Source organism: Trachurus japonicus, chromosome 23 (genome assembly GCF_045865225.1).
Source record: "Trachurus japonicus isolate A0001 chromosome 23, Traja_1.0".
Taxonomy (NCBI): Eukaryota; Metazoa; Chordata; class Actinopteri; order Carangiformes; family Carangidae; genus Trachurus; species Trachurus japonicus.
In genome coordinates, this window is record NC_140929.1 from 13,778,008 (window position 1) to 13,788,217 (window position 10,210).

Consider the following 10,210-nt stretch of genomic DNA (forward strand, 5'->3'; position numbering starts at 1 on the left):
ACCTTTAAACCCTCTAAGTGACACCTTCTTCTTCCCCAATATCTAAAGGCCACTTAGGAATATTTGGAGGAAAAAACATGGCATTTCTTTCTGGAGTACTCTCAGGTCTAGCATGCCATGAATGTGCAAGGAATTATAATTATATGGCATCTAGTCATTTTGGTTTACAAAAAAAAACAGTTCAGCTCTGTGTACGACCTACACTGCTATAACTGTGCTGATAAGATCCAAATCCAGTCAGTCAGGGAAACTGTTATTAAACTGACCATCTATCAATTCATCCCTTCATTTTTCTTTTCATCTTCATCATATTCACAGAACATAATATGTGTGCACATGTAAAGTGTATCTATGTCTACATGCACATTTGTTTACACACATGTGGATAAACAAAATGTCTATGTGAATTATTTGGTTCTGTGTGTGGTGTGCGCATGTTAATTGTTGTGTCAATGCGTATTTGTATGTGGCTCTGACTTTGTGTGTAGTTGTGTCTATGCTGTGTGTTAGATGGGTGCAGGGACCTGTTGCCTTCCATGTCCAGACTGGGAAGAGAATTTCTGAGAGTGCCAGCGAGTCTCCTTGTACACAAACCAAGCATTGCCCGCCCACACAAACATGCTGAGGTAGCCAAACACCTGGAAGAGTAAAGACAGAAAGAAATGTTTAATCATAATCAAAAGTAGTTAAGTACCGGTACTTCAAGTTACAATTTAAAGACCAGTCACATTTGTGATTAGCCCAACAAATCTGCTTTGGGCACAGAAAATGTTGAGTTGAGCCCACCAACAGTGTGAAGAAAATGAAAGTGCTATGGCTCACTGTCACATGACTGTGAGTCAGGCTGCTTCATGTTTATGCTGCTGCCTGTTTGACTCAAAATGGAGGGATCAGCCAAATCCAGAATCACTGACTCTTATTTTCATTAAAAAAAAAATAGAAATAGTTTTTCTACCAGCCAAATGTTTGGTTTTACAGGTCAGACTCAGAGCAAAGCATGGAGCGTGAGACGAGTGTGTATTTAATTCATCATTCGGTTGGAGTCGAGTATGTAAACAGACTTTGAAGAGTAAAATCAAAAAGAGCTTGATGCAGGAGGAACAAAAATCTGAATCTGGCATCTAGGGAAGCTGCTCTGTATTTCCTCTCACCACGGAGATGTTGAGGGTCCGCAGATTGGCGAACTCTGTGACCTCACAGGTGATGTTGTTGCCTTTGCAGAGAGCCAACGTGGTACTGAGGCCTTCAGTGTCTGTGGCATCCTTCACATTCTGCAGGCCCTTGGCCCAGGCGGATGAACACACCAGCCACAGGAAGACCAGAGTCGCTGTGATCACAAAGTCCTGGAAACAAGAGCAAAAAAATCAGCTCTCCAAACAGAAGCTATACCACTCTCTTATTTTTAGTGAACCACAAATCCTCATATGAGAAGTTACCAATTTTCCAAATATTGGAAAACCAGAACGTAGGATCAATACTCACCAAAATGGGTCCTAAGTCAGAGTCCTTGTAGACGTGCATGTAGCCTAAGTAAACCAACAGAGCCACCATGCTGTACAGGAAGCAGACGATGGCGATACCCACAAAGAACTCAGATGAGGAAGATGAGTCTCCCACCATGTGTGTGGTTGACACAGTGTGGTTACAAATGCTGGTGTTTCCCACCACGAGTGGAACTTGGCTTAACCTGGTCACGACATAAAATGCAAGGTTAAAATGATTGTTTGACACTAGCACTGAGCCTCAAGCATCTCCCAAATGGTCTTTTCTAACTGAACGGTCAAGTGAAAACCAACTGTGTTGAGATTCTCACCTGAATGGATAGTGAAAGTTGGCGTTGATAGTGTCGTTCTTGCCGTCAGCACAGAACAGAGTTAGGATGTTTCTCCCTGAGAATCCACCACAGCTTCCAAAAGCAAATATGGCCGTGAGCTGTTTGGACAGACATGAGAAAGCGAGGGATGAGGGAAGTGGTTGAGAGATAGACTTGGGAAAACCCTGCTCAGCTTTAAGGGAAAAACATCTGTCAATAAACTTGAGATACTGGATATTTTGTTCAATTCAATATACTCTTTTGAATAAACCTACAAGACAAAAACCCTCTCATTGAATGACACAATTCACACGATATCAAGTCTGAAAAGATAATGGGGCAAATGTTCTCTGGGCTGCTATCTTATGAATAATGGGACTTCCATGCTAATTGGTGACACAAATTCTACCATTCGTCTCCTGAATTCCTTCTTGCAGGGGAAGAAAAGCATCTGATTCAGCATGTGGCCCATGTGACACTAATACTCTTCTTAAAACCAACACATACTAAATTCTTTGACTCAGGCTGGCTGCGACTGAGCTTAGCCCGCAGTCTGCAGTGGGAGAAACAATGGTCATAATAATTCAGCGGATCATACCATTTTCCACATGCATTAGCTTCTTCCTTTTGCCCGTTGTGGCACATCCTAACTGTGTGACTGACAGCTGTGTTACAGTTACATCACAACAGAGGTCAACGTTAAACAATTATCTTGCTTCACGCAGCAGGAATTTTGAACAGCTGCAAGATGCAAATTGAAGAAATGGATTTTCCATGAAAAGAGGACAAGAAATTAGAGTAGGCCTACAAATTGAGATGGAAAAATTGATTTTCTGGTTAACAATAAACTGTTAACACTGGTTTCTCCTAACATTAGCTTAAAATGCTGTTTTACTTTTTACTGTTTCTAATTGATAAATTATTTCATAATTAATTAGTTTTATATATTTGTTTCTTTTTCCATTTATTGTGCCTTTTTACTATGTTTTTAGGCAAAATGCTAGCAAACATGCTAGCAAACACTCACTTAAATGCATATAGTGGACACATAGCAACTTTAGCATTTGTAGTTGTGTGTCTGACCACCTGACAAATACAGGTAGCCTATATTCACTGTCCTTTTAGTTTTCTATCAACAGTTGTGGGAAACATCTGACAGACAGCTGCTAAATGCATTGCCACATTCGCAAGTAATGCTACTAAAACTCTCTGCAGAACTGAGTTAACTGCATGACATGTATTTATTGATCCAATATTGATGAAAATATTGAATATATCATCTTTAGGTTAAGATGATCTCATTTGTTCTGTAGGTCTAGTGGATCATGTGGCAGAGAAAATTATCATTTATTCAGAACTCACATTGCAAAGTAAGGGGTCTGTTCACACCAGGACACACCAAACCAAATCAGAAATGTAAAAAGAAACGCTTTTAATTCGCCTCTTCATTTTTGTTTCATCAGCACAAAAGAATCACATAACCTGTTCACATCCATCAAAAATGCTTACGACAGGGCCGGCTCAACTTTTAGCCTTTGGCGTGACACCGCAAGACCCACGTGTGCAGACACACACACACATACACACATACTGTACATCTGCACACACGCCCACACACACACCTCGAGGCCCCACTCCAGATGTTTCTCCAGATGTCACTGGCTGCCACTTCCTGTTTTTCTGGCTACACACGGCAGTAAGCTACTTCTCTCACACAGACTCGTGTCACTGTCTCACTACGAGGACATGGAGCCGCGGCTCGGACGCCTGTAACAGCCAGCGTGGACCAAAACACTCACATCACAACAATTTGATCATGTTGTTTACTCTCATAAATACTAGGCTGCACAAACACTGTCAGATGGTGCAGTGTATTCCCAGGTTTCCAGTATCTGTTTAGTCTTAATTAAGGCTGCTGGTAGCAACACAACTCCAAACACTGTGGACACACAGCAGTACCTTGCCAGACTTTAGACCTTTAGCATCCCAGACATCTGCAAACCCCTGAGTACCAATCAACATTCCTGAGACTGCCAAATGAAATTAAAAGCAGTCCTTCCTCATAACCAGGCTGTAAGACTGCCTCATCAATTTGCACACAGAGCAAACGCTCACAATTTAGTTATAAAGTTAGTAGAAGTCAGAGATGCTTCATCAGACTTTATCTGATGGGAGGGACATAAAATCTGACTTTATCTTCAAAATAAAAAGATGAATATGCTCAATCTGATATATCTTCAGCAGCCCACCCTCCAGTTCTTCCACAGAGGTCACTGAGTCCAGGTCAGTGTGACCAAAACCCCCCAAAGCCAGTGGAGCATGCATGTGCATGAGCCCACTTTGCCACTGGGTTTCCTTCCCAGGCCTTGCAAATCTGGCTCACCCTCTTTTGGCAGAGACACCATGTTGTCACAAGTCCAAAAAAAGAGAGAGAGAGGAACAGGCTTCATCACCATTATTCAACATGCTGGGTGAATGGGGAAGCCTTGTAGCATTTGTTTCTCCAAACACTCCTTCCTGTTTACTACTGTATGTCAGATAATATCTGGGGAGGTATGAATGTTTAGGCCAAGCCCATTACAAAAACTTACGATTTCATGTACAGCATTCCAGATGAAGGACAAACATTCATCAGAGCCCTGGAGCGACTCTATTAATTTACAGTTTCCGTATGACAACCACCTTAACAAAGTACGGACCATAGATACTTACACTTCTGCTGGCGTAATAAAAAGGTTTGATAGTTATACTTGAAAAATTACATGAACAAAATAGTCACCAATTATAATTTATTTAGGCTAGATAAACTAAATGATTCAATGACTGATAATTTCAGCTCTAATATAAAGTATGAAAATTGGAAATTAGTAAATATGGACATGCAACCTTTAAAATGAGATCTTTAAATGTTGTCTTTTCTGTGTTAGTGTAATATGTCACATACGGCAGCATTTCCTGAATGTTACTAACTTACAATTTTTTATACAGATTTTTTGGGATAATTTTTAATGGGATGTTATTAAATGATCTACCAAACGGTGCCTTTAATAAAATCCTGTGCTCAATCATTCATTTTCTACAGTACATTATTTTGTAACAGTGATATTTTGTGATACTGTTAGTAAAGTGGTGTTTGTTCAGCTAGTGCTCTGTATCAGCCTCATTACACTGATGACTCACACTCTTGGACCCAGTAAATTGTGTTTAATGCAGTCATTAGAGCCATTGTGTGGGTGAGGACCCCTGTATTAGCACACGGAAGGCCCCCAGCATTAAATGAGTACATTTGTACACACAATTTATCATTCGGCCCCTTGTGATTAAGAAAATATGCTGTGTTAAGTAAGGGTTACATAAGGCCAACAAAGAGAAACACACAAACACAGTCTTGTCCTGGGTCAGATGACTGGGTGTTACTGCTGCTCTATAGCTCTGAAAGTGTGTGTGTGTGTGTAATGAGAAAACAGAGCAACTGAGAGAAACGAGCTGAGCTGCATTACCCACACTGGATTCCTCTGACCCATTTATGTAGAGCAAAACTGATTACTGGACTTTTCATAAGCAACTGTTGCACCGTCCACCCTGACACACAAACCTAGAGCAGTGAGCGTGAATGTGTGAGTGTATGAACAGCCCGATAACGTCTCAATCCTCTTGCACAGTTACTCAGAAGTAAATTATTGCTGAGATGCATTAATCTCTAACTGTGTCCGCTGAAGGGCAGAACCAGCTCATTCAACAACTGCACAGGTCTGGGCTCACTTTTCTTTCTACTTTCAATCTCTGATCTCAATTTGAAGAATGTGAGGAAGTAAATGGGGGAAGGCAAATCATAATAATGAAAATACCATCATAATAAGCACATTATTTTTGCATTAAAAAAAGCAGACAAACAAAAAATTGTATTCACATTTGTCCACTATCACTTGTGTAAAAACCCATAAACTGCAGCTGGAAGCAAGAATGAAGTTGATGCATGCTATCTATGAATGTATATTTAAGTTATGCTCATGTTCATGTGCTTTATAAACGTGTCAGTCATTTTCAGTTTTGATAAAATCCTCCTGAACCAGATTACTTCCCCCCCCTGCTTTTAGGTTTTTTCTCAAGAGCAGGGAAAAAGGGGAAAATCCAAGGACCAAGAAGAGGACTGAACCTCCCTGTCCTCTGGGTATGACACACACACACTCTCCCCAACAGTCACACAAATTAAACTTACCCACTCCACCAGTTTGACGAAGCCCAGAGGCTCCTTCAGCGGCGACAAGTTGAGCCGAAATCCGGTCATCATGATTGATCCTCTGGTGCAAAAACCCCCCACAACTCTTTATCCAGTTGTTGCTGAACTATGGATGTTGGTCCAACAGAGAGGGAAAAAAGGGGGAGTTGTCTGACAGAATGACGTGGGTTTTAACCGCTCACGCTGCAAGAAATGACCACATGCAGTTATTTCAAGTGAGTTTCACGACCCAACTGTGCGCAAAAGTGACGGGATTCAAATCTAATGCCAAAGCTGGGTCGTCCTACTTCCTGAAAACGCAGCTTTACGCGTTTACAGATGTGTCAAAAACACGTATCAATGGAAAGGATCTTCGCTCGAGCTGTACTTTTTTTGCAGTGTACGAGGCTGAAAACCGATCGAGCTCCCAGCGCTCCGGTTCCGCTCCGCTTGGTCATGATGCGCAAATACGCAAGGCGACGTAGCGGATGGAGAGCGTAGACTGTGCCAAATTTTTTTACGCTTTGCATAGAAGAAAGCGTCATGTGTGTCCAGTTACAGGGGAAAACAGACGCTGAATGCGAAAGTGTCAGCCCCAACTAATGAGTCCCACACTGCTGCAAGAAACTTTTGTTCCCCTTTCTTTTACAAGGCTGGAAAAAAAACCTCATTCTCATTGGTATAAATTACCAAGTTCTCAGTTCTCCCGAGCACCAAGAGGCATCGGAAGTGCCCCGCTTTTAATTGGATCCATCCGCTAGAATTGCTGAGTGTGCACTCCTGCATTTAACACCTCTGTGCTGCTGACCTTCTGTTTTTAATGCCCCCAAACTATAGAACTCGCTGCCTCCGGTTATTGAAACCAAAACCAAGCTCCGTCTGTATTTTTTTTTTTTAAGGAAGCTATGTTTTTAATCTGGCGTTTAATTCTAAAGTAATGTTAAAACCGTAGTCTTTAGATTTAAACCATTGTGTTTACCGTATATTTACGCTTTGAACAACTTGTTTGTGGTGTATAAATAAAGTTGGGTTGAATTAAACTGGGTCTTGTGACTCTCATTTGCAAACCACGGATTCTCTTCTCTAAACTCAGCCAAGACAAAGAAAGAGGTTTAGCCCAGAGAGCGGCTGCAGCCAGGACTTAAGGTTAGTTCAGGGTCATTTCACCCAGAAGACACGACTGTTTGATTTGGTTCCTGCATGTTTGACATGAGACTGAACTTCAACCATCACTGACAGTTTTAAAATTAAACCACGGGCAGAACAGAACAGAACAGTGATGGATTCAAGGAGCAGTGCACCAGAAATAAACTAGAAGATAACTTTGCTCATCATATTAAACAGAGTCTGTCTGATACCGGATTTCTGAGAGATACATCTGGCTTTTATCTGGCTTGACATTTAACATTGGACATCTCAAATAACTAGAGATATCCAGCAGTGCTTTGAGTATATCAGCAATGAACTAGATGCAAAGCCCCCAGAATCTTCTTGCTGAAACGCACCACAGCAGCTTCCCAGGCAATATCAGTCCCATAACAGCTGAATAATATATGGACTTTTTGACATCACTCAATGAAAGTGCTTCCTTTTCCTCTTTAGGTGTCAGTTTAAATTCTAAAACCAAATTACTGCAGCAAGGTGAGAAGTTACACTCTGTGATCAGCAAAATAAAACTCACAGGAAAAACCCACAGGCCCAAAAACTTTATGAAAGTTGACTAGGCCTATGTTACTCGCTGCTAATAAATGTATGTGTCCTGTTGAGACAGAGCTGAGATTTTACTCAGCAAAAAAACAGCCGGCTGACTTTGTGCAAACAATGGGCTCTGTCAGCAGAGACAGTCAAAGCACCAACACCGAGCAGACGGTACATAGAAATGCAACTTAGGGACTAAACAATTGTTGATTGTCTCGGCTGTCAGCACGGTAACAGTCACACAGGAATGTGGTGGCAAGACAGCACAGAAATAGAGGAGAGGTGGTGTGTTGTCAGTAAATTATCCCAACCTGTGCTATTTTGTTCTTTACGGGTTCATAATTTTAGAATAATTTCCAAACAATTTGCAAAATAAGTTTCCTGGAAAAGATGCTGTACACAATGTGGTACTAATCTGATTCAAATCAGTGCACTTCCAATTAATTCATTTCAGTTCACTAGAAATCTCATCTAAAGATTCTGTGTCAGCGCACAGCAGGTTGACTTCACATGCAAAAATATGTCTGCAACAAGCATGAAACCCATGGAATATGACAAACAAGATTCCTAATCATGGAGAAATAATTTGGTGGAATGCAATGGTGGAGAACCTCCAAGGAAATGATTAGTGTATTACAATAAATAAATTGAATTTGTTGATTTAGTTTGTCATGTTCTCAAAAACATGAACTCATGAAACTGCAATGGGTTTCTTGAATCCAATATTAGAAGTTGACATTAAATGAACTAGAAAGATTGAACCTGAGTGTTGAGCAATACATTTTCAATAAGTCCTGTACAAAAAGAGACGTCACAAACCAACCATTTCAAACTGACAGGGTGGCATCTTTAATCAGTGTATTGATGACAATATAGCAAGTTATGTTAGTTAAAATATCAGTTGTGTCGGGAGAGAATTTGGGACAACCAACATATACATACAGGTAAAACAACAACAACGTAAAGAAAAAAAAAAGTATTCACAAACACTTTTTCATCCAGTACACGAGGCATTCACACAGGACTGCACGCACACACACACACTCACACGCACAAAGCTAAAAGCTTGATAGTCAAAAGAACAAAAAACAAACAAAAAAATACAACAGAACAAAAACAGTCACACTGCCAGTTCAGTCAAGCAGTTTTGGATATTCTTCTGTTGGTACAAAAATGGTCGTTCTGACAAAAATAATAATAATATTATTATCTGGTGTGGTCGTCTCCCTAACCTGCCCTCTCTGCTTCCAGCCAAACTAGTTGTTGTATGTACAAGTGAGAAGGCAGTATGGCCGCATAGTTTGTAAATAAGGATATTTACTGCAATATTTCTGGCATGTTTTTCTCCTTTGTCATACAAAATAAAATTTCTCTGAGGTAAGAACTGAGACAGTATCAAAATAGTAAAATCATAATTTTACTAAAATGCACCCCGCAATTGGAAAAAGAAAAGAGGACAAGTGTGTTGTTTCCCAACTGGACAACAGATGATCTGACAGATAACAGTAGTGACGGAAACAAAAATGAAAAGAAAAGAAAACAAAGAGGATAGTGTCAGGTTGTTTCAGCGTGTGACGAGCCGTGCTGTTCAGCAGCTTGTCTAAGACTGAGCAGGTCGGTGTGAGCCGGCGGCGAGGGACGGGAGTCAGTGACATCACAGCTTTCTTCTAGCTCTGAACTAAAGCCTGCTAAGCTGTCAGTGACTTTTAGTGTCCGTTGAGGGGGGGGAAAGTGAATAAGGTCACGAGGCTCTAATAGCTGTACGGCGGCAAACACTTAGTCGGCTGTTGTAGCAGAGGGCAGCTCCCAGGTGAGAGTGTGTGTGTGAAGCTGTGAATGTAAAGCAACACAGGAAAAGAGTCCAGACACACTGGACACAGCGGCTGGCTGTGCTAGCTGCTCTGTGAGGATGGACTTGTGAGATAAAGGCTAATCTCAGCATGCTAACACACTCATGTTTAGCAGGTTCAACATCTTGCTTTAGCATGTTAGCATGCCGCATTGGCTAATTAGCTCTAAACAAAAATACAGTAGAATTAAGGGAGGTGAATGTGATTGGTTTTGCAGGTGTTCGGTCTGACACTTAAGTCAAATCTTTTCCTGATGATGCCATTAGATGAAGAGTTATGTGATCGCCAAACTTAAAGTGATTCAATATCAAATTTTGTGGCATTTCATTCAGTAGTAGTTGAGATTTTTCAGTCTGGACCAGCTGACGGACCAACATTTGCATCCTTAGAGCCAAATGTATTGTGCTATTGGTGTTTTTGTTACACAATACATAATACACATACATGGTGCCAACTGCACAACTTGAAAAATGCCCAGCACAATATTTTACCACTTGCCTTTAAGGAAAAAAAAAAAGCAAGTTTCTTGTGATGTCACCACCCCTTTCCCTGCCTCAGACCCTCCAAGCGCTACAACAGGAAATACCCCTTCACTCTGAAAAAGGCCGACTCAGCATTGTGACCGAAAAC

General features: G+C 41.0%; 1 protein-coding gene across 1 annotated transcript; it reads right to left on the reverse strand.

The window, feature by feature from the left end:
* Positions 1-24: 24 nt before the first annotated feature.
* On the reverse strand, positions 25-6,265 carry sypl1 (synaptophysin-like 1). Its single transcript, XM_085769377.1, has 5 exons — positions 6,033-6,265; positions 1,814-1,932; positions 1,483-1,687; positions 1,152-1,343; positions 25-638 (listed from the first exon to the last, which is right to left on the reverse strand). The coding sequence occupies exons 1-5, from the start codon at positions 6,102-6,104 to the stop codon at positions 507-509; spliced, it is 720 nt and encodes a 239-aa protein (XP_085625503.1). The 5' UTR covers positions 6,105-6,265; the 3' UTR covers positions 25-506.
* Between the last annotated feature and the right edge of the window lie 3,945 nt (positions 6,266-10,210).